At 43.5% G+C, this 27711-nt stretch overlaps 1 protein-coding gene and 1 non-coding gene across 7 annotated transcripts in view; one reads left to right on the top strand and one right to left on the bottom strand.

The window, feature by feature from the left end:
- Window positions 1-209: 209 nt before the first annotated feature.
- The window catches only part of NUP98 (nucleoporin 98 and 96 precursor), a 120330-nt gene continuing 92828 nt past the window's right edge, over window positions 210-27711 (bottom strand). For all 6 annotated transcript variants that reach the window (XM_045370328.2, XM_045370331.2, XM_045370329.2 and 3 more), the window contains 9 exons: window positions 26384-26650; window positions 23084-23241; window positions 21303-21446; window positions 18657-18799; window positions 12080-12301; window positions 9034-9275; window positions 4770-4924; window positions 1701-1812; window positions 210-1573 (listed from right to left, as the gene is read on the bottom strand). In XM_045370328.2, the coding sequence (XP_045226263.2) occupies window positions 1356-1573; window positions 1701-1812; window positions 4770-4924; window positions 9034-9275; window positions 12080-12301; window positions 18657-18799; window positions 21303-21446; window positions 23084-23241; window positions 26384-26650 (1661 nt within the window). In that variant the 3' untranslated portion in view covers window positions 210-1355. The remainder of the gene's footprint in view (window positions 1574-1700; window positions 1813-4769; window positions 4925-9033; window positions 9276-12079; window positions 12302-18656; window positions 18800-21302; window positions 21447-23083; window positions 23242-26383; window positions 26651-27711) is intronic.
- Window positions 19683-19785, top strand: LOC123568961 (small nucleolar RNA U13). Its single transcript, XR_006692510.2, has one exon. It is a non-coding gene; the product is annotated as a small nucleolar RNA U13 (small nucleolar RNA).

Here is a 27711-nt window from a genome sequence, read left to right as displayed (position 1 = left end):
CAACTCCCTTGCCCCTAAATCTCCCCTTATAAATCTAGCCTTTGGGCTAATCTATCTCTCAGTTTAGCACCAAATAGTTCTCTCTTTAACCCAAGGCCTGTCTCCATTTAGAAGGCAAATTCAAAAACAGGCTAAATCAAACAAGGCCATCATAAAGATCCTCAGGGCAAGAAGGCTCAAAAATACAAAGGGAAAGCCAATACCAGGAATGCTATAAACATTTTATTTATTTATTTTTTAAGAAAGTAACTTCAGAAAAAGAGGAAAATATCTAGATCATTTATTTATACATATATATATTTTTTAATAAAAACCTTTACATAATCTTCATGCATAAAGACCCAGGTGTGGCCATATTGCCTGAGACAGCCCTAACACCAGCTATCTCATGCCATTACCTGGGGCTCCCTATAGCTGTCAGCAGTGTAGCAAAGGCCCTCTGCCTGCCCCTAACGCCCAACTCCATGCCTGCCTCAGTCATGGTTTGCTTCTGGAAGGGATGATGGAGGGTGGAAAATGCTTTAGAGCTAACATGGGATGAACAGGGAGGGTTACCCAACCTGCCATTTTTAATCCAAACTCTTCAGGCAAATCCAGACAGACTCTCAGCAAGATGACTGAAAACCAGGGACCAAACCAAATTCTGGGAGCTTCCCATAGACATGTCACATATGACCAAGGGCTCCTGCACATAGTAGTAGCAAAGGTATGGTGTTCATGGAACACTAAAGGCAGGAACAAAAGAAGCTCTGAAGATCAATCCCTCCATGGCAGGCATTCACTTCTGCCCTAAGTGTGTCAGAAAGATCCCATTCTGTTTCCTAACTCAGGCCAACCCTCCTCTGCCTCCAAAATTCAGTGTTAACTAACCAATTACTTAAGAGACGGATCCCTCTTCCTTCTGTGGATAGTTCACCTGTTAAGGATCCATTACTACCTGTCTCACTCCTCCTAAGGAGTCCTAGCATAAAAGGGCCAGGGTAGGAGTAGGGTAGCTGGTTGGCATGGAGGGTCACAAGATCCAGAATGGCTAGGGGTGAAAAAGGATTCCCTGGTTCTTTGGGGGATTCTGCCAAAGGAGCTTTATTGACCATTTATTAAAAGGAAAAACACTGGTCTTGAGGATGGTAAAAAGAGAATTGTCTCCTCTTCTGGGTTCCAGAAGCCCTTATGCTATGTTTAGTATTAAGAAAAGCCCTGAACAACTGGAGGATGCTGCTTGTGGCAGCAGGGAAGGAGGGCAGATGCCATAGCCAACCCAGAGAATGGCAAACAGTGCCAATCCAAACAAGGCAGGGAACCTCTGTGTGGTGAGTGTGAACGGGCATGTGAGTGTGATGCAAAGAGTCTGGGGCTCACAGGCTCCCAACAGCGAGTTCTCGCAGATAGGACTGGGTAAGGCTGCGCAGTTCGTCCATGGCATAGTCCTCAGGCATGGGGAGCCGGCCAATGTGGGGAGCCAAGAGGCGCAAAGGGACTCGCTGAGGGTCTGGTGTTGAGTCGGAGGTTCTATCAGGAGCATGATGCAGACTCAGCACCACCCGCAGCAGGTTGGCTACACGTTTGGCCATGTCTAGAGAGAAAAACTAGAGTTAAGCACTGAGCATGGGTCTAGAGAACGGTGGCAGGCACTGAGGGTGGGGTGTAAGATAAAAACAGGAAGCAAGAAGGCAGAAAAAGTGAGGAGATTAGAGGCTTACCTGACTGAGCTAGGCGATCTTTAGCATTGTAACACTGAATCTGCTCTATGCGACTGCACAGTGAAGTCACTTTGATGTGTAACTGCTCCAGGTCATAACCTGAGCAATCCACCTACAAAGAAGCAGAGAAGTCAATTAATCCAAGGGGAGTTCCTATCACTCAACACCACCTATAGACTCTATACAAAACCTTGAAACAACAGTGAGGTGAGGGAGGGGAAAATCCAAGAAGATGACACAGGGTCAAGCCACCACCATCTAGTGGAGGACAAGGCACTAATTATGCAGTAATAAAGAGGAAGGTAACATAGTGTACACAGCCTTGGACTAGGAAAGTCTTGAGATCCCGAACGATACAGCAAGCTTTAATAATACAGCAAGCTTTAATAATACAGCACCAAAAATCAAGATAAACTGGGTTCAGAGAGATGGTATGACTTCTTAAGAGCACACAGGAAGTAAAAAATGCAGCCTGAACCAACATTTAATTTAGGTCCCCTGACTCCAAGTTTATAGCCTTTTCTTTTTTTTTTTTTTTTTTTGAGACGGAGTCTCGCTCTGTCACCCAGGCTGGAGTGCAGTGGCGGGATCTCAGCTCACTGCAAGCTCTGCCTCCCGGGTTCACGCCATTCTCCTGCCTCAGCCTCCCAAGTAGCTGGGACTACAGGCGCCTGCCACCTCGCCCGGCTAAGTTTTTGTATTTTTAGTAGAGACGGGGTTTCACTGTGTTAGCCAGGATGGTCTCGATCTCCTGACCTCGTGATCCGCCCGTCTCGGCCTCCCAAAGTGCTGGGATTACAGGCTTGAGCCACCGCGCCTGGCCTAGCCTTTTCTAAAACACCAAAAAAGCTGGGTGCAGGCAGCAGGAGGATCAAGAGCAAGACAAATTATTTGCTCTCATGAAACTGACAGAAACTAAATAAGAAAACATAAAACAGTAATACATCCTGAAAAATCACAAGCCATGTAGATAATTTAAACAGGTGGATGTTGCAGAGAGAAACTGGATAGCTACTTGAGACTGGAGGTCCAAGAGAGGCTTCTTCAAGGAGGTCATATTTAAGTCGAGACCTGAATTACAAGGAGAGAGCTCAGCTTTCCAGGCAAAGAGAAGACAGCTAAAACTCCCAAAGGTGAGAATTCAAAGGAGATTTACATGGTGACATGTGGGGTAAGGGGGAAAAGCAGAACAAACCAATACTAGAGAGGTTTTATGTAACACAGGCTTTTTTTTTTTTAAAGGGGGGGTCTCGCTATGTTGCTCAGGCTGGTCTCAAGCAACCCTCCTGCCTCAGCCTCCCAAAGTGCTAGGATTACAGTCACGCACCACCACATCCAGCTATGTGCTGGCACATTGATAGTTCTCTTTGCTTAACCCCTATACTTATGAAGCTACAGTAACTGCTGCTTTACTTGTATATATCTCCCCCACGAAATCATTATTTTGGTAAGGGCAGAACACATACTGTTTACTTTTATATTCCCCAAACCCACTACAGTGCTTGGCACACAGTGAGTTCTCCATAATAGTTGTGTGAATTACTCAATATTCAATGAGAAAGTGGTTTCTTCAAGTGATTATTTAGAAATGATGCTCTTGATTCATATGAAAAGTACAGCAAACATTGAATTATGCCTATTATGTGTCAGGCGCTGTACTAGGAGTTGGAACTTTGATGAGGATAATAATAGGTAACAATTATTAAGCATTTAGTAGAGGCTAAGGTCAGGAGTTTGAGACCAGACTGGCCAACATGGTGAAACCCTGTCTCTACTAAAAAAAAAAAAAAAAAAAAGGCTGGGCATGGTGGCACACGCCTGTAGCCTGTAATCCCAGCTACTGGGGAGGCTGAGGCAGAATTGTTTGAAGCTGGGAGATGGACGATGCAGTGAGCTGAGATTGTGCCACTGCCCTCCAGCCTGGGTGACAGAGCAAAACTCTGCCTCAGCCGGGCGCGGTGGCTCAAGCCTGTAATCCCAGCACTTTGGGAGGCCGAGACGGGCGGATCACAAGGTCAGGAGATCGAGACCATCCTGGCTGACACGGTGAAAGCCCGTCTCTACTAAAAAAAAAATACAAAAAACTAGCCGGGCGAGGTGGCAGGCGCCTGTAGTCCCAGCTACTCGGGAGGCTGAGGCAGGAGAATGGCGTGAACCCGGGAGGCGGAGCTTGCAGTGAGCTGAGACCCGGCCACTGCATTCCAGCCTGGGCAGCAAAGTGAGACTCCGTCTCAAAAAAAAAAAACAAAAAAAAAACTCTGCCTCAAAAAAAAAAAAAAAAAAAAAAGCATTTAGTACATGAAAGGTACTACGTTAAACACTTTATGTAGATTTGGTTTAATCTTTGTGAAAATCTGTCAGATATGAGCTGTAATTTGTACTACTGTCTACCCCACTCACCTCTCTCATTCAGATGGAGACAAAGGAGGTAGTTAACTTGTTCAAGATTACATAGCCAGTGAATTTGGAAGCCACAAATCGAATTTGGAAGCCACGCCATTCTCCTGCTTCAGCCTCCTGAGTAGCTGGGACTACAGGTGCCCGCCACCTCGCCCGGCTAGTTTTTTTGTATTTTTTAGTAGAGACGGGGTTTCACTGTGTTAGCCAGGATGGTCTCAATCTCCTGACCTCGTGATCTGCCCGTCTTGGCCTCCCAAAGTGCTGGGATTACAGGCTTGAGCCACCGCGCCCGGTCAGTATTTGCAATTTTAAAACATGCCAAATGATGTGTGAAACAGCAATCCTCACCAAATCTCCATTCTTACTTTATCTTTCATCTTTGGGCTTCTCACTCAAACTAGAGCTGAACAAGGGGAAGGGACTGTCTATGGACAAGTCTCAGGAATGTCTATTGAACATACAAGTTGGTAATCAACATAAAGAAGTGTTTTTAAGTTTCGAAACAGCTCTCAAACGGTTATATCAAATGAGCCTCAGCAAGATGCCTGCTTTGACAGTGCTATCTCTGTCAATGTGTTCTCAAGTGTATACTAAAGCCTTGTGAGGTCTCTAAAGATTTAAGGGCCTGAGAAAAGGAAAATCAGACAGCAGTTTGAGGATCTCAGGTACCTGCTGTATATGGTGGAGCATTTCAATTACTCTAATATAGTCCAGGTAAACAAGCCCAGATGTTTCCCAATCCTGAATGAGGCTGCTGCGCTCTGGAGGCGCCAGGTCTTCCAAGAACCCCTTCAGGTAGTCATAGTTCTCATTAATGATGGCATCTGAAGAAACAAAATATTAAGCACAACGTCTGCACAAGTGCATAGTTTCCAAAAGTACAGAAGACATGGCAGGAACACATAAAGGAAGGAGAAATAATGTTGGCTGGACTTCAGAATTAAAAGCAGGCATACCTCAGAGATACTGTGGGTTCCATTTCAGACCACCACAATAAAGCAAGTATCACAATAAAATCACAAATTTTTTGGTTTTCCAGTGCATATAAAAGTTATGTTTACACTATACTATTGTCACTTATTAACTGTGCAACAGCATTATCTCTAAAAAACCAATATACATACCTTAATTTAAAAATATTTTATTGCTAAAAATGTTAATCACTTGAGCCTTCGGCAAGTCATCTTTCTGCTGGTGGAGGGTGTTTCCTTGATGCTGATGGCTGCTGAATGATCAGGGTGTTGGCTGCTGAAGGTTGGGATGGCTATGCTAATTTCTTAAAATAAGATAACTGAAGTCACTTCTCTCAAACCCAGCTGCTGCTTCATCAACTAAGCTTAAGTAATATTCCAAATCCTTTGCTGGCATTTCAACAATGTTCACAGTCTCTTCACTAGGAGTAGATTCCATCTCAAGAAACCACTTTGTCTACAAAGCAAACTCCTCATGAGTGACACCAGTTCAGTCACATCTTAATGCTCTATTTCTAATTCTAGTTATCCTGCTGTTTCCATCACATCTGCAGGTACTTCCCCCACTAGTCTTGAACCCTTCAAACTCATCCATGAGCGCTGGATTCAATGTCTTCCATACTCCTGTTATTTAATGTTGATATTGTGATCTCCTTCCACGAATCACAAATGTTTTTTGTGTTTTTTAGTTGTGGTCTCGCTCTCTCACTCAGGCTGGAGTACTGTGGCGCGATCTTGGCTCACTGCAACCTCTGCCTCACAGGCTCAAGTGATCCTCCCTCCCACCTCAGCCTCCTGAATAGCTGGGACCACAGGTATGTGCCACCAGGCCCGGATGATTTTTTTCTATTTTTGGTGTAGATGGGGTTTCACCATGTTGCCCAACCTGATCTCGAACTACTGAGCTCAAGAGATCCGCTCATCTTGATCCCACAAAGTGCTGGAATTACAGGTGTGAGCCACCATACCTGGCCCCAAATGTTCTTTTTTTTTTTTTTTTTCTTTTCTTTAAGACAGGATCTCCCTGTCACCCAGGCTGGAGTACAGTGGTGTGATCATGGCTCACTGCAGCCTCAACCTCCTGGGCTCAAGCAGTACTCCTGCCTCAGTAGCTGAAATTACAGGCATATAACACCATGCCTGGCCAATCACAAATGTTCCTCTCCCACCATCCGCCCCAGACAGGGTCTCACGGTGTTGTCCAGGCAGGAGTGCACTGGCATGGTCATGGCTCACTGCAGATTCAACCTCCCTAGGCTCAGGTGATCCTCCAATCTCAGCCTCCCAAACAGCTGGGAATATAGGCACACGCCACCATGCTCAGCTAATTTTTGTATTTTTTGTAGAGACTGGGTTTCACTACATTGCCCAGGCTGGTCTCGAACTCCTGGAGCTCAAGCAATCTGCCTGCCTTTGCCTCCCAAAGTGCAGGGATTACAGGTATGAGCCACCATACCTGACCCACAAATACATCTACAATGTTGAATCCTTTCCAGAAGGTTTTCATTTACTTTCCCAGATCCATCAGAGGAATCACTAACTACATGGCAGCTATAGTCTTATGAAATGTATTTCTTAAATATAAGGCTTGAAAGTTGAATTACTCCTTGGCCCATGAGTTGCAGAGTAGATGTGTTAGCAGGCATGAAAACAACATTAATCCTCCTTATACATCTCCATCAGAGCTCTTGGCTGACTAGGTACATCATCAATGAGCAGTAATATTTTGAAAGAAATATTTTTCTCTTTCTGAGCAGGTTTCAACAATGGGCTTAAAGTATTCAGTAAACTGAGCTATAAATAGATTTGCTGGCCAGGCGCGGTGGCTCACACCTGTAATCCCAGCACTTTGGGAGGCTGAGACGGGTGGATCACGAGGTCAGGAGATCGAGACCATCCTGGCTAGCATGGTGAAACCCCGTCTCTACTAAAAATACAAAAAAAATTAGCCGGGCGTGGTGGTGGGCGCCTGTGGTCCCAGTTACTAGGGAGGCTGAGGCAGGAGAATGGCGTGAACCCAGGAGGCGGAGCTTGCAGTGAGCCGAGATTGTACCACTGCACTCCAGCCTGGGCGACTGAGCAAGACTCCGTCTCAAGAAAAAAAACAAAACAAAACACACATACACACAAAAAAACAGATGTGCTGTGATCCAGGCTTTGTTTTTCCATTTACAGAGCACAGGCAGAGTAGATTCAGCATAATTCTTAAAAGCCCTAGGATTTTTAGAATGGTAAATGAGCATTGGCTTCTACTTAACATCACCAGCTGAATTAGCCCTAAAGAGAGAGTTAACTCGTCCTTTGAAGCTTTGAAGCCAGGCATTGACTTCTCTTCTCTAGCTATGAAAATCCTTGGTGGCATCTTCTTTCAACAGATGGCAGTTTCATCTACACTGAAAATCCGTTGTTTAGTGTAGCCATCTTCATCAATGATCTTAGCTAGATCTTCTGGATAATTTGCTCTCCATCAGCACTTGCTGCTTCACCTTGCACTTTAATACGATGGAAAGACAGCTTCTTTCCTTAAATTCCATGAAGCAACTTCTGCTAGCTTCAAACTTTTCTTCTGCAGCTTCCTCACTTCTCTCAGCCTTCACAGAACTGAAGGGAGATTAGGCTTTTGCTTAAGGGAATGTTGGGGCTGGTTGCATCTATCCAGACCACAGAAACTTTCTCCACATCAGCCAGAAAGCTGTTTCACTTTCATATCATTTGTGTGTTCACTGGAGTACACTTTGAATTTCGTTTAAGAACTTTCCTTTAACACAACTTGGCTGTTTGGCAAAGAGGCTTATCTTTTGGCCTATCTTGGCTTTCAACATGCTTCTCACTTCAAGCTTTTGTTTAAAGTTAGAGTTGTGCCACTCTTCCTTTCATCTGAACATTTAGAGGCCATTGTAGGGTTATTAACTGGCCTAATTTCACTATTGTTGGGTCTTAGGAAATAGGAAGGCCCGAACAGAGGGAAAGAGATGGGGATGGCCAGTTGATGGAGCAGCCAGAAAATGCATATTCATCAACTGACCATCTTAAATGGAAGCAGTTGGTGGCAACGAAAACAAAACAGCAACATCAAAGACTGCTAATCACAGATCACCATAACAGATATAACAATGAAAAAGGGGCCGGGCGCGGTGGTTCACGCCTGTAATCCCAGCACTTTGGGAGGCTGAGGTGGGCAGATCACGAGGTCAGGAGATCGAGACCACCCTCGCTAACATGGTGAAACGCCGTCTCTACTAAAAATACAAAAAAATTAGCCGGACGTGGTGGCGGGCGCCTGTAATCCCAGCTACTTGGGAGGCTGAGGCAGGAGAATTGCTTGAATCTGGGAAGCAGAGGTTGCAATGAGCTGAGATCGTGCCACTGCACTCCAGCCTGGGCGACAGAGCAAGACTCTGTCTCAAAAAAAAAAAAAAAAGAAAAAAAAACAAAGAAAAAGTCTGAAATAATGTGAGAACCACCAAAACGTGAAACAGAGATAGACATGAAGCAAGCATATGTTGGAAAAATGGTGCTAATATACTTGCTCTGTGCAGAGTTTTCCAAACCTTTAATTTGTAAAAAATGTAGTATCCGCAAAGTACAACAAAATGAGGTATCCCTGTATTCTGAAATTCTCCAATGGAAAATGTGAAGAATTTCTAGTTTCAGGTCCTTAAGAAGATTATTTCTGGTGTTGTTGGAGAAAATTCTCATAAGTAAACAAAGAGCTTAATAATATTAGCACACATCAAGGGTATTTCTGGGAAATGATAACAGTATTGCTGTCTACTCCTGCTCCTCTAGCGCCTTATCCTGGCTAAGCCTCTTCTGCAGAGAGCTTTTGCAAAGTGTGATTTGATTCAAGATGGCCATGTCCTATGTTGAGTCTTATTTCCAGTCTTACCCCATTATGGAGGTTCAGAGGCTGGTAGAATTTGAGGTGATTCCAGGAGATGTGGGAGGGACCCAGCACTCACCAGAAGCTAAGTGTCGGATGATGAGCTTGTGGCAGCGGTTCCAGTGCCCAGCCTTAAATAAACAGAGGGCCTCTAAGTGCTTGTCAGATTCCATGTGTGCTCGTACAGCTTTGGCCTCGTGAATCCATTCGGCAGGTACACAGAGCTTCTGGGTAAGGAAAGTCTCTTTAGCCCAAGATTCAGGGGTCTCCAAAAGCTGGCAGTGCCGGGTAAGCAGCTCTCGAACAGCCTTCTCACGTACGCTATAGGGAGAGATAAGCTAGAATAAATCCCATCCTCATTCATGAAGAAGGCTGCCCCAGGCAGCTTAGAGTGGCCCTTGGGGCAGTCTCTTCAACTGCAGGTCTTTTTTTTTTTTTGATGGAGTTTCACTCTTGTTGCCTAGGCTGGAGTGCAACAGCTGATCTTGGCTCACCGCAAATTCCGCCTCCCAGGTTCAAGTGATTCTCCTGCCTCAGCCTCCAAAGTAGCTGGGACTACAGGCATGTGCCACCACGCTTGGCTAATTTTGTATTTTCAGTAGAGGCAGGGTTTCTCCATGTTGGTCAGGCTGAGCTGGAACTCCCAACCTCAGGTGATCCCAAAGTGCTAGGATTACAGGCGTAAGCCACCACACCTGGCCTAAACTATGGGTGTTGGTCACTTTAAGCTTCACTAAAAAAATCAAAAGTGATCACACAAGTATTAATTTTTAAAAATAACAGCATTGGCCAGGCACGGTACCTCACGTCTGTAATCCCCACACTTTGGGAGGTTGAGGTAGGTGGATCACATGAGGTCAGGAGTTCAAGACCAGCCTGGCCAACATGGTGAAATCCCGTCTCTGATTTAAAAAAAAAAAAAAAAAATTAGCTAGGCATGATGGTGGGCGTCTGTAATCCCAGCTACTCGGGAAGCTGAGGCAGGAGAATCGCTTGAACCAGGGAGGCAGAGGTTGCAGTGAGCTGAGATCTTGCCATTGCACTGCAGCCTGGATGACAAGAGCGAAACTTCGTCTCAAAAACAAACAAACAAAAAACATAGCATTAATTTTAAAAAATAAACTAAAGTATTTTCATGTTCAAAAAGTCGGGGCTCGGCCGGGTGCAGTGGCTCATGCCTGGGTGAGAAAAATAAATAAATAAAAAATAAAAAAATCCAAATCTAGGAGTGGCTTCCCACTCCCCAGAAAATGCTTCCCCCAACTGGGATTTCTTATTTCCCATCTAGTAACAACATTTCCTTGCTACCACCTAGAAGATCTAGACTAGGACTAGAATGGGAGAATTATGTTCCATAGAGCAATCCTCTTAAGTTAGTTCCCAAACTTCTCCCCTCCCTTTCTCCCACATGGTCAGTACAAGCATACAAAAGTAGCTTTAAAAGGTAATGTCTCTCCTAGGTCTTTGTTTCTTCTCTCAAGCCGTCAGCCTTCCTAATTCATTCTTTCTCTACCTCTACATCAAAGCCCCTTTAAGGAGAGTCCTTTTATATCTGGGCCAAATAACTAGTCATTTAATTTCAGATCAAAACTATTCTCCTCATTGTGAACTCTCTTCTGAATTCCTAGGCTTTTCAATGACTTCCACTGTCATCACAACTGCCTCCTTTTTTATATTCTTTTTCAGGAAACAAAATCTGCTTCTTCACAGTCAACTCTGAAACATTAGTCATCCTATCAGCCAGTCTTTTACCATGTGAAATCCTTTATGACTGTGTTTAAATAAACTTAAAAAATAGCCTGGGGTCATTTCATTGCCTGTTAAGGGGGAAGAAGAAAGAGAAATTGCTTAATGAGAAGACTATCCCAGATGCTTTATACTTTTACTCTTTTAATTTCACAATCACCTTTAAATAGAAACTAATGTTATGCTTCTACAGGCCAAAAAAAAAAAAAAGGGGCTTGGAGAGTTAGAGAGTATCTTTATCCCAAGTCAAAAGTTAGCTTTACCCTACGTCAAAGTAAGTACGTGGTAGATCTAGAATTTAGACCCAATTTCCCTCCACACCACGCAACACAATAGTGTAGCATAGTGATAAGAGTACAGACTCTGGATGAAAGTTGGAAACCTCACTCTGCCATTTACTAGCTGTGTGACCTTGGACAAAAGTTAAGCTCTGTGTCTTGGGTTACTGATCTGTAAAACAGAGATAATAAGAGTGTCTATCTTACAGGTCATAATGAACATAAAACAGTTAATATATATGGTGTAGAATATAAACGTGTAAAAGCACTTCAAGTACTACATTAATGTTCATTTTTTGTAATTACTATAATACCATACTGCTGTCATTAACAAAAATCTCCAGACTTATCTTGTTCAAACTGTAGTGAAGAGGCACTTCTCCAGTTTTTTTTAAGGACAGAGAACTAAAACATATATACCTAAGCACAAGGCTGTGTTAATAAACACAATACTATCAAGCTTAAGGGGTAGGTTGGTGACAAGGGATGATCAGAGAAAAAGCAAGCCAGTGGATGGAGAAAAAGCAGGGACCTTTTTGCTAACCCATTACATCACTGCCATGGAGTCACTGAGGCAGCTCAGCCAACACTATTTCTGTGTAATTCCTAAAAATGCCACATTCACCTGAATCTGGGATTCAGAAAAGAGTCCACAATGAGGAGAATAGTTCTGATCTGAAATTAAATGACTAGTTCTTTGGCCCAGGCATAATGCTATTGTTCCATCTGGGCATATCCTCTCATTTCCACTTCATTATTTCCTATTCCAATTTTACAGGTTCTTTGACTCTTACCTCTAGAAAGAATTTCTCTGATCAATGCAGTTCACAGAGATCTTTTTTTCTCAGTCTGCTGAGAGACTTTGTGATAAATATTACAATTTGGCACTTAATCAAAGGAAGTCTCAGTTTTAACTGGTTTACATGAATACAGAAACAGTCTGGGCTAAGGGTTTAACTATCTTGAGGTTTATCACAATGCTGGATCTAACACACATTCTACACAATTACTTGCTAAACTGAACCGTAAAAGACTGTGATTCCTTTGGAATTGCCCTGTAGTGCTAGATGTACCCCGTGGGTTCAATGGCTTCTCACTCACCATGAGTTGTCAATGTGCAGGAGGACAAAGATGGCCCACTCCCAGAGTCCCTCACTTTCCAGCTGGCCAGCATAACTGGCCTGTAGCACACCTTCACACTGCGCTGAGAGATGGGTGTAGTTAAGAGCCCTCAGCACTTCCCACAAGTGCCAGCTTAGGCGGTAGTCCAAAGGATCTGCTGTTATGCTTCGAGGCTCCAGCAGCTGGTTGAGATCATAATGTCTGCAAAGAATGTGTTGAGAGTCAAAATACACAGCCAGGAGACGGCCTGTATTGGTATGTCAACTGTTCTGCTTATGTCTAAGACAATAAAAGAATCTGGGTAAAAGGCATTATAGGCCTTCTCTCCCTCCAAGCCTATGTTTTATCAATCTATCTCTGGGTTCAGCCAGACTTTAGATCCTACAAAGAAACAAGGCACCTTCTCTTCTAAGGCTGTGTGATCTAACAGGTTTGCTGGTAATGGTTTGGCGTATGCATTTTACCATCCTGATATAGGGAGTCTTCACAGTTCTCACCCTTCCATTCCTTCATTATAATGTCATTACCTTTTTTTTTTTTTTTTTTGAGATGGAGTCTTGCTCTGTTGCCCAGGCTGGAGTGCAGGGACACGATCTCTGCTCACTGCAAGCTCTGCCTCCTGGGTTCATGCCATTCTCCTGACTCAGCCTCCCGAGTAGCTGGGACTACAGGCACCTGCCACCATGCCTGGCTAATTTTTTTATATTTAAATAGAGACTGGGTTTCACCGTGTTAGCCAGGATGGTTTCTATCTCCTGACCTCGTGATCCACCTGCCTCAGCCTCCCAAAGTGCTGGGATTACAGGTATTGAGAAGCCGCGCTCGGCCTCTACTTTTCTTAACCTTGTAAAAAATATAACTACTTATTATCTTTCAGATTGCTGTATAATCTGAAGTTATTGGATGCTAATTTTCCTGTTTGAACAGCTAATTAGTCTTCACAATAATTATTTCCTTCTAGAGCTAGTATTTTTTACCTCTTTTTTTTTTTTGGCTTCAGTAGATACTATTTTTTATATAGCAGTCCAGGTGCCCTGGGTTTTCAAAGTGTCCTGCAGATAATTTTCTATTTTTCTTCTGCTGGGAGCCCAGGGATTTCAATGGTCCCAAACCAGTTGATATAAAAAGTTATTAGCTTGCAATTCACATATGTAGTTTATACTACTATTAATTCACATACTAGCTTGCAATTCACATATGTAGTTTATACTACCAAGTATAAACTTAGATCCCACACCTGAAAGTTTTACAGATCTGAGGATTGGATTACAAAGCAGTAAACTAACTGAGATCACCCAAGATCTCAGACATCTTACAACTGCCTTACACCTCCCTATGTAATGAGTAAAGGTTTCCTACACCAGTGCTATTGAACAAAACACTGTGCCTTGACCAATTTGAAAGCCACTAGCTACCTGTGGCTAGTAAATATTTAAAATGTAGCGTGGTGGCTCACACCTGTAAACCCAGCACTTCAGGAACCCGAGGCAGGTGGATCACCTAAGGTCAGGAGCTTGAGACCAGCATGGCCTATATGGTGAAACACCATCTCTACTAAAAATACAAAAATTAGCTGGGCATGGTGACAGGCACCTACAATCCCAGCTACTAGGGAGGCTGAGGCAGGAGAATCGCTTGAACCCAGGAGGCAGAGGTTGCAGTGAGCCAAGATCATGCCACTGCACTCCAGTCTAGGTGACTAGAGGAAAACTCTGTCTAAAAAAGAAAACTAAGGCCTGGCCCAGTGGCTCACCTGAGGGCAGGAGTTTGAGACCAGCCTGGCCAACATGGTGAAACCCCATCTTTACCAAGATGTAGCTACAGTCAATGAGTAAATAAATTTTAAATTTTATTTAAATTAATTGGCTGGGCTGGGTGCGGTGGCTCACATCTGTAATCCCAGCACTGTTACTACAGTGTTTTCACCATTAAAATTTATGATCTTGGTCCTTCCTTCTTGCCTTTGTACAGGGCCAAAAGAGAGGCATTGGCCACTTTGACAACCTTAAAGCAGACTCCAGGAATATCACCAACAGCATGACCTTTTCAACCAAATCCAGCAATTCTGGAAAATTTTTGAAAGAGAAGGTGCAAATTTTATCTAAAGGTTTTAGTCATACTAATTATACATTTCAAGAGACCAAGAATACATTTACTATCCCATTCTGGCTTTGGTTTCTCTATCCATTTCTGATATTTTGAAGTATCCTTTTCTTTCTCTCTTTGACATATTTAAAACTGCACATATCTAGAGTACACAATTTTGATGAGCTTTAACATATGTAGGCCGGGCGCGGTGGCTCAAGCCTGTAATCCCAGCACTTTGGGAGGCCGAGACGGGCGGATCACGAGGTCAGGAGATCAAGACCATCCTGGCTAACACGGTGAAACCCCGTCTCTACTAAAAAATACAAAAAATTAGCCGGGCGTGGTGGTGGGCGCCTGTAGTCCCAGCTACTCGGGAGGCTGAGGCAGGAGAATGGCGTAAACCCGGGAGGCGGAGCTTGCAGTGAGCTGAGATCCGGCCACTGCACTCCAGCGTGGGCGACAGAGCAAGACTCCGTCTCAAAAAAAAAAAAAAAAAAAAAACACAAAAACGTAGACACCTGTAAAGGCACCATCACGATCAAGAAAATAAACACAGCAGGGTGCGGTGGCTCACGCCTGTAATCCCAACACACTGGAAGGCTGAGGTGGGCGGATCACTTGAGGTCAGGAGTTCAAGACCAGCCTGGCCAAGATGGTGAAACTCTTGTCTCTACTAAAACTACAAAAATTGGTAGTGTATGCCTGTATTCCTGGCTACTCAGGAGGCTGAGGCACAAGAATTGCTTGAACCCAGGAAGCAGAGGTTGTGGTGAGGTGAGATCACAACACTGCACTCTGACAGAGTGAGACTCCATCTCAAAATAATAATGATGATGATGATAATAATAATAATAATAATGACTCAATTGTAACCTCAACCTCCTGGGCTCAAGCGATCCTCTCACTTCAGCCTCCTAAGTAGCTAGGACTACAAGTGCATGCCACCATGCCCACCCGATTTAAGAAATTTTTTTTCATAGAGATGGGGTCTCATTATATTGCCCAGGCTGGTCTTGAACTCCTGGGCTCAAGTGATCATCCCACTTCAGCCTCACAAACTGCTGGGATAATACAGGCATGACACACACTACTCTAGGTAGACCAACCAAGAAAGAAAGAGGACACAATTATTGAATACAAATTACCAGTATCAAAAGGAAAGAGATGTTGTTAAAGATCCTACAGATATTTAAAATGGTTAACAAGGAAATGTTATTAATAACTTGATGCTAATAAATTTTGTGACTTTAGGCCAGGTGCGGTGGCTCACGCCTGTAATCTCAAGCACTTTGGGAGGCCAAGGCGGGTGGATCACGAGGTCAGGAGATCGAGACCACCTTGGCTAACAAAACAAGGCTGGGTGCAATGGCTCATGCCTGTAATAGACATTTTAGCAAAGATGTACAGACGGTAAATAAGCACATGACAAAGTGCTCAACATTATTAGACATTAGGGAAATGCAACTGAAACAATGAGAATTTCCAGTATGCGAAGATGAAAAAAGTTCTGGAGAGAGTGGTGATGATTGTATAACAACGTGAATGTACTTAATACCACTGAACGGTATGCTTAAAATGGTTAAAATAGTAAATTTTAGTTACATTTTACTACTAGATGATTAATATAGTTAAATACTGGTCAGGTGCAATGGCTCACACCTGTAATCCCAGCACTTTGGGAGGCTGAGGCGGGAGGATCACTTGAGGTCAGGAGTTCAAGACCAGCCTGGCCAACATGGCAAAATCCCGTTTCTACTAAAAATACAAAAATTAGCTGGGCTTTGTGGCGCATGCCTGTAACCCCAGCTACTCAGGAGGCTGAGGCAGGAGAATCGCTTGAACCTGGAAGGCAGAGGTTGCAGTGAGGCAAGATCGTGCCACTGCACTCTAGACTGGGCGACAGAGAGAGACTCTGTCTCAAAAAAAAAAAAAAACCAGAATTATATATATATTTAAATACCATGTATTTAAAATAAATCACATTAAAGATTTGAAATGAGATGAGCTATTTGTGTGACTAGATAAAAACAACCCCCAAAACCTTATTTCTAAGGCAATGTAAGAAGACATCTCTGCTGCATGCAGTGGCTGACACCTGTAATCCCAGTACTTTAGGAGGCCAGGGCAGGTGGATCGCTTGAGCCCAGGCGCTTGAGCCCAGCCTGGGCGATGTGGCAAAATCTTGTCTCTACAAAAAATACAAGAATTAGCTGAGTATGGTAGTGCACTCCTGCAGCCCCCAGCTACTCGTGAGGCTGAGATGAGAGGATCACCTGAACCCGGGTGGTTGAGACTGCAGTGAGCCATGATCATTCCACTGCACACCAGCCTGGGTGACAGAGCAAAACCCTGTCTTAAAAACAAAACAAGGCTGGGTGCAGTGGCTCACGCCTGTAATCCCAGCACTTTGGGAGGCTGAGGCAGGCAGATCACGAGGTCAGGAGATCGAGACCATCTTGGCTAACACGGTGAAACCCTGTCTCTACTAAAAATACAAAAAAATTAGCTAGGCGTGGGGGCGGGTGCCTCTAGTCCCAGCTACTCGGGAGGCTAAGGAAGGAGAATGGCGTGAACCCGGGAGGAGGAGCTTGTAGTGAGCCGAGATCGCACCACTGCATTCCAGCCTGGGCAACTGAGCAAGAATCCGTCTCAAAAAAACCCCCCAAAAAACAAAAAACCAAACACCAACTCTGAGATAGTTCTAATTACATGGTTAGAAATAATAATAGCATGTGTTAATATATTATTGTTGGACACATAAACCACCCTGCATTTCTTTCTCTTTTGGAGACAGGATCTTACTCCTATTGCCCAGGCGGGAGTACAGTGATGCAATCATGTCTCACTGCAGGTTTGACTTCCCATGCTCAGGTGATCCTCCCATCTCAGCCTCCTGAGTAGCTGGGACTACACACCACCACACGCCGTTAATTTTTTTTTTTTTTAAAGTAGAAACAGGGATTTGCCATATTGCCCAGGCTGGCCTAGAACTCCTAGGCTCAAATGATCTGCTGGCCTTGGCCTTCCAAAGTGTTGGGATTACAAGCATGAGCCACCATGCCTGGCCTGCAATTTTTTTTTTTTTTTTTGAGACAGAGTCTTGTTTCATCACCCAGGCTGGACTGTAGTGGCGCGATCTTGGCTCACTGCAACCTCCAACTCCCAGGTTCAAGTGATTCTCCTGCCTCAGCCTCCTAGGTAGCTGAGATTACAGGTGCCTACCACAACACCCAGCTAATTTTCATATTTTTAGTAGAGACAGGGTTTCACCATGTTGGCCAGGTTGGTCTCAGACTCCCTGACATCAAGTGATCCACCCGCCTCAGCCTCCCAAAGTGCTGGGATTATAGGCGTGAGCCACCGCGCCCGGCTGCCTGCATTTTTTTTTTTTTTTTTTTGAGACGGAGTCTCACTGTGTCGCCCAGGCTGGAGTGCAGTGGCGTGATCTCCACTCACTGCAAGCTCTGCCTCCCAGGTTCACGCCATTCTCCTGCCTCAACCTCCAGAGTAGCTGGGACTACAGGTGCCCGCCACCACACCCAGATAATTTTTTTGTATTTTTAGTAAAGACAGGGTTTCACTGTGTCAGCCAGGATGGTCTCAATCTCCTGACCTCGTGATCCACCCACCTCGGCCTCCAAAAGTGCTAGGATTACAGGCATGAGCCTCTGCATCCGGCCACCTGCATTTTTTAATAAACATGTACACACAGATACACATATACACACACAAACCAAGATACTACATGTCCAATAAAATGGTAAAATTTAAACAACTAATAATACCAAATTTTAAAGAGGATTTGGAACAACTAGAGATATTACACATTATTCGTGGGAATATAAAATGATACAATCACTTCTGGGTATGTTCACAGCAGATTTATCAATAATGGCCAAAAATAAGAAAACCTAACTGTCCATCAACAAATGAATAGAGATATAAATCATGTAATCCCCCCCCTCAAAAAAACCCAAACTAACTTTTGATACATATAAACATGAAAAAAAATCTCAAAATTATTATGCAGAATCAAAAAAGCTAGGTGCAAGAAACATACAGTATGATCTCCACATAAAATTCTAGACCAGCAAAACTAATTTATAGTAACAAAAAACTAGTCAATAAGTATCTGACTGAATGCAAAGGGGCACACAGTTGTTTTTCAATGGCAGTGGAAATATCAGCTTAGCTGTGATGCTACTTACAATGCAATAATCACTATAAAACTTATCACACTGCATACTTTACTATATGTAAACTATACTCATTAAAGTTGATTAAAATAATTTTTAGACTTCTAATTCTAATTGTAATGCTGTTTCCATTCAACTACTATAAGTCATATTTGGTAGTCTATATGGACTTACAGTAATTTGGCGGCATATAAAAGGGAAAGGACACAGCAAAGGACTCCTTTGGGGCTCATGGAGCACGCAAGTGACAATAAAGCCTGGCTCTGGTTTACCTGTCACTGTAGAGTTTTAGAAGGTGAAAGCAGACATCTCGAAGTTGTGCCTGTGAGTTTTGCTCCTCCGCTATCACACAGCCAGAACCCTCCAGATATGAAGGAAGTGGGGAGCAGGCGTATCTGTCACTGTCAGAGGTATTCTGAAGGAATAATTTGATAAAACAATACATTAGCTCCTAATCAGTTTTACTAGATGCCATCATGTTTCTTTTTTTTTGAGATGGAGTCTCACTTTGTCACCCAGGCTGGAGTGCAGTGGGGCAATCTCGGCTCACTGCAACCTCCGCTTCCCAGGTTCAAGCAATTCTTCTGCCTCCGCCTCCCGAGTAGCTGGGATTACAGCTGCACACCACCACACTTGGCTTAGTTTTGTATTTTTAGTAGTGACAGTGTTTTGCCAAGTCGGCCAAGCTGGTCTGGAACTCCTGACCTCAGCTGATACACCTGCCTTGGCCTCCCAAAGTGGTAGGATTAGAGGTGTGAATGACCGCACCCGCCCTAGATGCCATTATGTTTCAAATAGTTAAGACACCTGTATTAAGCATGCATAGACAGCCATATGCAGTGGCTTGAGCCTATAATCCCAGCACTTTGAAAGTGGGAGGACTGGCCGGGCGCGGTGGCTCACACCTGTAATCCCAGCACTTTGGGAGGACGAGACGGGCAGATCACAAGGTCAGGAGATCGAGACCATCCTGGCTAACACAGTGAAACCCCGTCTCTACTAAAAATAGAAAAAAAATTAGCCGGGTGCAGTGGCGGGCGCCTGTAGTCCCAGCTACTCAGGAGGCTGAGGCAGGAGAATGGCATGAACCTGGGGGGCGGAGGTTGCAGTGAGCCAAGATCACGCCACTGCACTCCAGCCTGGGCGACAGGGTGAGACTCCGTCTCAAAAAAAAAAAAAAAAAAAAAAAAAAAAAAAAAAAAAAAGGAAAGTGGTAGGACTGCTTGAGCCAAGTAGTTCAAGACTTGCCAGGGCAACATAGCAAGACCCCATCTCTACAAATAAAAAAATAAAATTGTATTTTTTTGTAGTTCATAAGCATGATTGGGTGTTCATGCATGCATGTGTGAGATGTGCCACCCTCGAACCTTGTGGTAACACTGGCATATTACCCATCTGACATAAAAAGATAACAATTTTTTTTTTTTTTTTTTTAATTAGCCAGGTATGGTGACATGCACCTGTAGTCCCAGCTACTCAGGAGGCTGAGGCAGGAGGGTCACCTGAGACTAGAGTCCAGGAGGTCAAGACTGCAGTGAGCTGTAATTGCCCCACCGCACTTCACTCAAGTTTTGGGTGACAGAGTGAGATCCGATCTCGATTAAAAAAAACAAAAAAAGGCCGGGCGCGGTGGCTCAAGCCTGTAATCCCAGCACTTTGGGAGGCCGAGACGGGCGGATCACGAGGTCAGGAGATCGAGACCATCCTGGCTAACACGGTGAAACCCCGTCTCTACTAAAAAGTACAAAAAACTAGCTGGGCGAGGTGGCGGGCGCCTGTAGTCCCAGCTACTCGGGAGGCTGAGGCAGGAGAATGGCGTGAACCCGGTAGGCGGAGCTTGCAGTGAGCTGAGATCCGGCCACTGCACTCCAGCCTGGGCGACAGAGTGAGACTCCGTATCAGAAAAAAAAAAAAAAAAAAGCTAGGCACAGTGGCTCACACCTGTAATCCTAGCACTTTAGCAGGCCGAGGCGGGCAGATCACAAGGTCAGGAGATCGAGACCATCCTGGCTAACATGGTGAAACCCCACCTCTACTAAAAATACAAAAAATTAGCCAGGCATAGTGGCACGTGCCTGCAGTTCCAGTTACTCAGGAGGCTGAGGCAGGAGAATCACTTGAACCCGGGAGGCAGAGGTTACAGTGAGCCGAGATCATGCCATTGCACTCCAGCCTGGGCTACACAGCGAGACTACATCTCAAAACAAAAGTGAAGAGACAACCCAAAGGATCTATCAGGGAGTTTAAACATTTTTTGGTCAATGATGGATTTCATTTGTCTTCGATGGACTGGTAAAGATTTCAAGTAGCTATCACTAACCCCCCATACTTATCTTGCCACAATTCTTAAGATACTCAAGTTTCTTTAGTGTTCTCTTACTCCTGACAAGTAATTCTGAGAGAACAATATGAAAGACAAGCATGAAATATGAACAGTAAGATACTTCAAGAACTGATGTTAAAAGTAACAATACTTTTAACCTCAAAACTCACAAGGAATATAAAATATTATATTTAGAGGCAAATTTCAGAACTAAGTTTGAAGATAAACCAAATCTGAGGTCAGGCTGTATAACAGGGAATTCCCAAAGAAATAAGACAGCATCAGAAATGAAGAACCACCCTCTGATTTAGAGGCAGGAAACCAGCAGTGAGAGAGTCAACTGTGGAATCTCATGATATTAAATAAAATAAAAACAGACACTTGGGGAAGTAGCCTTGTCCAGAGGAAGGAGTAAAGAATAGTTTCTCATCAGATTTCCTGGCTCCACTTCAATTTTACAATACTTTAAAAAAAGGCAGTTACTTAAAAGTATTATGAAATGTAATTTGATAGGGTTTTTCTTCTCTGCAGGATTTCCCTGGCAAAAACATAACACCCAACAAGATTTTTGCTTGGCTCTACTGGCCACATATACCTGAAATGCTTCTTCATACATGCTGAGCGCCCTAGAAATGGAGGCTGTTGGTGGAAGCAAATACCAAAGATGGATAGCCAGGGAGCGTTTCCAATCTAATTGGGAGCACACGTTTATTTGCTTCTTTTCTGAGAGCTGCCACACCTGTGGGAAACAAAATCATCACCACGGCTATATTCTACCTTGCCATTACCTGTGTGTGCAATAACACTGAAGTGAATATTCACTTATTCAAGGAACATTTTAAACGATTCAGATATAAAATATACAAATATAATAAAATCTCAGGAAGTGAGAGGGAATATTGATTATTTACTTATTTTTATTGACCAACTGATCGATCGATTGATACACAGTTGCACTATGTGGCCCAGGCTGGCCTTGAATTCCTGGTTTCGAGCAATCCTCCCTCCTCAGCCTCCCAAAGCACTGTGATTACAGGAATCAGCCACCGTGCCTGGCCCCAGAATTTAAACAAATAATCAATCAATACTCAAATGAGATGAGAGCCACTGAGAGCAGAGAGGAGATCTTCTCACTGTCTAAGGTTGTCAATGTATAAAGCTTTAAAATGAGCATAAATTCTGACCAGTTACATTTTTATTTCTGAAAATTTAATTTATAATACTTTAAGATAATAATGTAAGAGGTAGGCAGTGATAAGAGAAATGGCTTAAAATAATTACAACCCAACAGTCATAAAATGGAACATAAGTGGCTATAAAAAAGAAAAATGCCAGCCAGGCGCTGTGGCTCATGCCTGTAATCCCAGCACTTTGGGAGGCCGAGGTGGTTGGATTACCTGAGGTCAGGAGTTCCAGACCAGCCTGGTCAACACAGTGAAACCCCATTTCTATTAAAAATACAAAAAAAAAAAAAAAAAAAGCCGGGTGCAGTGGATCACGCCTGTAATCCCAGCACTTTGGGAGGCAGAGGTGGGTAGATCACCTGAGGTCGGGAATTTGGGACTGGCCTGGCCAACATGGTGAAACCCTGTCTCTACTAAAAATACAAAAATTAGCCAGGCTTGGTGGCAGGCGCCTGTAATCCCAACTACTGGGGAGGCAGGAGAATCGCCTGATCCCAGGACACGAAGGTTGCAGTGAGCCACGATTGTGCCACTGCACTCCGGCCTGGCCAACAAAAGTGAAACTCCATCTCAAAAAAAAAAAAAAAAAAAAAAAAAAAAAAAAAAAAAGAATAATGATTCATGACATGGGGCCAGGCGTGGTGGCTCATGCTTGTAATCCCAGCACTTCAGGAGGCTGATGAGGAGATCAGGAGATCGAGACCATCCTGGCTAAGACGACGAAACCCCGTCTCTACTTAAAATATAAAAAATTAGCCAGGCGTGGTGGCAGGTGCCTGTACTCCCAGCTACTCAGGAGGTTGAGGCAGGAGAATGATGTGAACCTGGGAGGCGGAGCTTGCAGTGAGCTCAGATAGCACCACTGCACTCCAACCTGGGCAACAGAGCCAGACCCTGTCTCAAAAAAATTAATTAACAAAAATAGAATATTTCTGGGAAGATAAATTATTTATATTGTTTACTACTATATGATATGGGATATGATATATTTTAACATTTTAATTTCTATATAACTAGAATTTTAAAATAGTGTGCATGCCTGTCTTTATAATTTGAAAACAAATTGGCCAATGTGTAACACATTTTGTGTAACTGTGCACAATTTACAAAGATCACTCCTTGCCTCAACCTCAAACCAGCTTCGATTTATGAAAAAGCTGATGTGAGATATTATGGTAAAAGTAGAAGATACCGGTTTTCCAGCCAACAGAGCAAAGATGCGCAGTCTTTCATCCTGGATGAAGCAGTCGGCCTGGAGCTGATGCCAATCCACCAACTGCATGGTGAGCAGCTCCCGGACTGACTGGCTACCCACAAACTGAGATAAAAGAAGAGCCAGACGATGATCACCTATAAGAGAAATGGAAGTTTTTTGGTTATTACTAAGGGTTTACGGACTTGGTCAAACACTTGGGGGCATCATCTTTGTTTCTTCCAGGCTTCAGAAGGGAGGACTTAAAATCGGTAACTGCTTTCTACAGTAGTGCCAAAATATTGATCAAAAACTTACCATTTTCTGCTTGGATAGAAAATTTGCAAAGTAGTTTAACCTAAATTACATATAGACTGAGTAACATATAGAAATCAACAACAGATCTACCACTACTTCTGTGATACTAGGCAAGACACCTCAGCTACAAAATGGAAGAAAAGAGCCCGACATGGTGGCTCATGCTTGTAATCCCAGCACTTTGGAAGGCCAAGGTAGGTGGATCGCTTGAGGTCAGGAGTCTGAGACCAGCCTGACCAACATGGTGAGAGAATCGCTTGAATCCATGAGGTGGAGGTTGCACTGAGCCAAAATTGCACCACTGCACTCCAACCTGGGCAACAAGAGCGAGACTCCATCTTAAACATAAAAAGGAAAAATGGAGGAAAACACTGGGCACGGTGGCTCACACCTGTAATCCCAGTGCTCTGGGAAGCCAAGGCAGGCAGATTACTTGGGGTCAGGAGTTCGAGACCAACCTGGCCAACATAGTGAAACCTTGTCTCTACTAAAAATACAAAAATCAGCCTGGTGTGGTGGCACGTGACTGGAGTCCCTGCTACTCAAGAGGCTGAGACATGAGAATCACTTGAATCCAGAAGGCAGAAGGTGCAGTAAGCAGAGACTGCACCACTGCACTCCAGCCTGGGTGATACCAAGACTCTGTCTGGGGGCGGGGTGGGGGGGAAAGGAAAAAAAAAGGCTGGAAGCAGTGGTTCACGCCTGTAATTCCAGCACTTTGGGAGGCTGAGGCAGGCAGATCACCTGAGGTCAGGAGTTCAAGACCAGCCTGGCCAACATGACGAAATGGCATCTCTACTAAAAATATAAACATTAGCCGGGTGTGGTGGCACATACCTGTTAATCCCAGCTACTCAGGAGGCTGAGGCAGGAGAATCGCTTGAACCCAGGAGGCGAAGGTTGTAGTGAGCTGAGATTATGCCACCACACTCCATCCTGGGGGACACAGCAAGACTCTGTCTTGCAAAACAACAACAAAAAAACACCCCCCAAAAAACGGAGGGGGGAGTAGTAAAGCAAAAGCTTTAGTAACCTAAAAGGCAGTACCTTTACCAGAGGTTTAGCCTTTGAGTCAAAATAAAAAGGAAGAAAGTGGAGTTTATGAATGAATAGACCTAAGAATCTGACTTTTGGCATTTTCCTTCCTATTACATGTTGGTGTCCTGGTGAGCATAACCTTTTTTAAATGATTCATAATCATTCTAAGTTCATAGAAGATCAATCCCAAAGATAAATTCTCACTGTAGAAATGCAGAAAGACCATAAAAGTACCAGACTGAGGCTGGATGTGGTGGCTCATGCCTCTAATCCCAGCACTTTGGGAGGCTGAGGAAGGAGGCCAGGAGTTTGAGACCAGCCTGGTCAACAAATAGACCCCATCTCTATTTAAAAAATAAAAGAAAAAAAAAGAAAGCTACGAGGTTAAATGTGTAGTGATAGTGGAATGCAACAAGCCCTTTATATAGCTTACTGATTCTGGCTTTTCCTGTGATTTGTTCTTTATAATCCCAAAACTAGCCAAACCCTTCAAAATAAATCCAGTCAATGGCTCCAATTAGTTGGCTTTGGATAAATGAGGTTCCAACAATCAAGGTTTGAATAACGATCTAATCATATTAGATTAAGCTGAGCTATGCCATCCTGTATTCTTATCAAGACTTATGGCCAGACACAGTGGCTCACACCTGTAATCCCAGCAGTAGGAAGGCCAAAGTGGGTAGATCACTGGAAGTCAGGAGTTTGAGACCAGCCTGGCCAACATGGTGAAACCGTGTCTCTACCAAAAAAAAACAAAAAACAAAAAACAAAAAACTAGCCAGGCACGATGGCAGGCACCTGTAATCCCAGCTACTCAGGAGGCTGAGGCAGAAGAATTGCTTGAACCCAGGAGATGGAGGTTGCAGTGAGCTGAGATCATTCCACTGCACTCTCCTACACTCCAGCAGCCTGGGTGACACAGAGACAGATTCTGTCTTTAAAAAAAGAAAAAAGAAAAAAAAAAAAAAAGATTTATATCTAGGCAGTCATTAAGCACCTGCTGAATTGCCTCATTAGTGAAACGGAACTTTAAAAAGTAAATATATGCATACAAATTCCTTTTAAAAAGCCAGTGAGTACCTCAATCCAGAAATTCAACTTCTATGTATTTATTTGAATGAAGTGAATTGATACAGAACATATTTTATAGCAATTCAGAGTAATGCTTATAGTTGATTTTGATTTATAGCTTATCTATGCTTTCCAGTTTTATTACAAATGTAATGTAACATAAAATTTAAATTTTAATCAAGTAAACAATGTTTAAGGTCCTAAAAAAAAAAGAATTAGAAGACACAGTTTGGCTGGGCACAGTGGCTCACACCTGTAATTCCAGCCCTTTGGAAGGCAAACGTGGGTGGATCACCTGAGGTCAGGAGTTTGAGACCAGCCTGACCAACATGGTGAAACCCTGTCTCTATTAAAATACAAAAATTAGCCAGGCGTGATAGCAGGCACCTGTAATCTCAGTTACTTGGGAGGCTGAGGCAGAAGAATCACTTGAACCCGGGAGGAGGAGGTTGCAGTGAGCCGAGATGGCACCATTGTACTCTAGCATGGGCAACAAGAAACTCTCTCAAAAAAAAAAAAAAAAAACCAAAAAAACCCCAAACCCGTCATGGTTCCTATTCTACAGGAATAGGTGGGTGTGATCCACCCCACTTGGCCTACCACAGTGCTGGAATTACAGGCATGAGCCACTGTGTGCACCTGAAGTATGTCTTCTAATTCTCTGTTTAGGACCTTAAACATTGTTTACTTGATTAACATTTAAATTTTATATTACATTACATATTCCACAGGAACCAGCAATCTTCCTGGGAAGTCCACAATTAACACTCACAGACTAGCAGTCAAAGGGAAATGCACAGTCGGGGGGACAGGAAGGAGGTAATGAGTAGGAAGGCGACAGGGGCGCAGAGAAGGACCATAATCCTTTCCCACCTGACTGCTGGGCCAGAGAGCAGGCCTCACTGATCCTTTTGCCTGTAAGGTAGCTGAATACAGCTTCCACAGGGCTGCTTTTATGGGTTAAGGAGACTTCCTCTTCAATCTGAGGTGTGGCAGTACAGGATAGCCAGCGGGAGAAAGCTCTTCTTCGCTCTAGAATTTGAATGTATTCACAGGGTTCATTTAGCTGGCTGTCAAGCTCCTTCAGGTGGCCCCATAGGGCTTCACATAGTGTCCATGTCAGGCTCCAGTGCTTCACAACTAAGGCAGGAAGAGAAAAACAATGTTATGAGACAAAGCCTTACAACAACTTCACAGAGGGCATCCTTCTAACTGTGATGTTAAAAATACATAAATTAATAAACATCTCGAACAACCACTCAAATTGATTACCCTGAATCTGTCTCTACCTCACTCAGCTTCATCTTATAATTTCCAGAAGTATATGGTATAAATAAATGCTTGCTCACATCATGTTTCTGTGGTACTTACGTAACAAATGTAACCGTTAAACAGGTTCCCCAAGCCTAATTATGGCTAATGTCATCTCAGATGATGTCTACTTTGATCAAATTCTATCTACGAAAATCAATCTACAAAAGCACTGTTTATCATTTAAGCCACTTACAAGTATGCACTGGTAAAATAACTTACACATTTGAAAAGACAATGAGACAATTAAGTAAATACAAAGAACTGAAGGAACATAAATCCCAAAATGTGTGGCACAGGACATTCTAAAACAGCCCATTTTCAATAAAGGTGATGTGCAAAACAAAATGATTTTTCTACTGTTTGAAATATTAACAGAATGATTTTTCTATTGTTTGAAATATTAACAAATTAGAGAACCCCTTTATCAAAGTATTGATTCAGAAAAACATGGTCATGATAGGGGAGAACGGTAATCATGAGAGAAGCCAAGAAGAGGAAATACAACAAAGTTGTTGAGAAGACCAATAGTACTGGAGCTGGACATGGAAGAATGGACAGGATTTAGAAAAGCAAGAAGGGGCCGGGCGCTCACGCCTGTAATCCCAGCACTTTGGGAGGCCGAGGCGGGCAGATCATGAGGTCAAGAGATGGAGACAATCCTGGCCAACATGGTGAAACCTCATCTCTACTGAGAAAACAAAAATCAGCTGGGCGTGGTGGCGCGTGCCTGTTGTCCCAGCTACAGTGACAGAGTGAGACTCTGTCTCAAACAAAAAAAAAGAAAAGAAAAGAAAAACAAGAAGGACTGTATCTCTCTCCCTATGTTCTCTGGATTGGGTAAGAAACGCAATTTTATAAATCCAAGGATTTGACTGGCTACAATTCTT

This window comes from Macaca fascicularis, chromosome 14 (assembly GCF_037993035.2).
Source record: "Macaca fascicularis isolate 582-1 chromosome 14, T2T-MFA8v1.1".
In the NCBI taxonomy this organism is placed as follows: Eukaryota; Metazoa; Chordata; class Mammalia; order Primates; family Cercopithecidae; genus Macaca; species Macaca fascicularis.
This window is presented reverse-complemented; position numbering and strand designations above follow the sequence as displayed.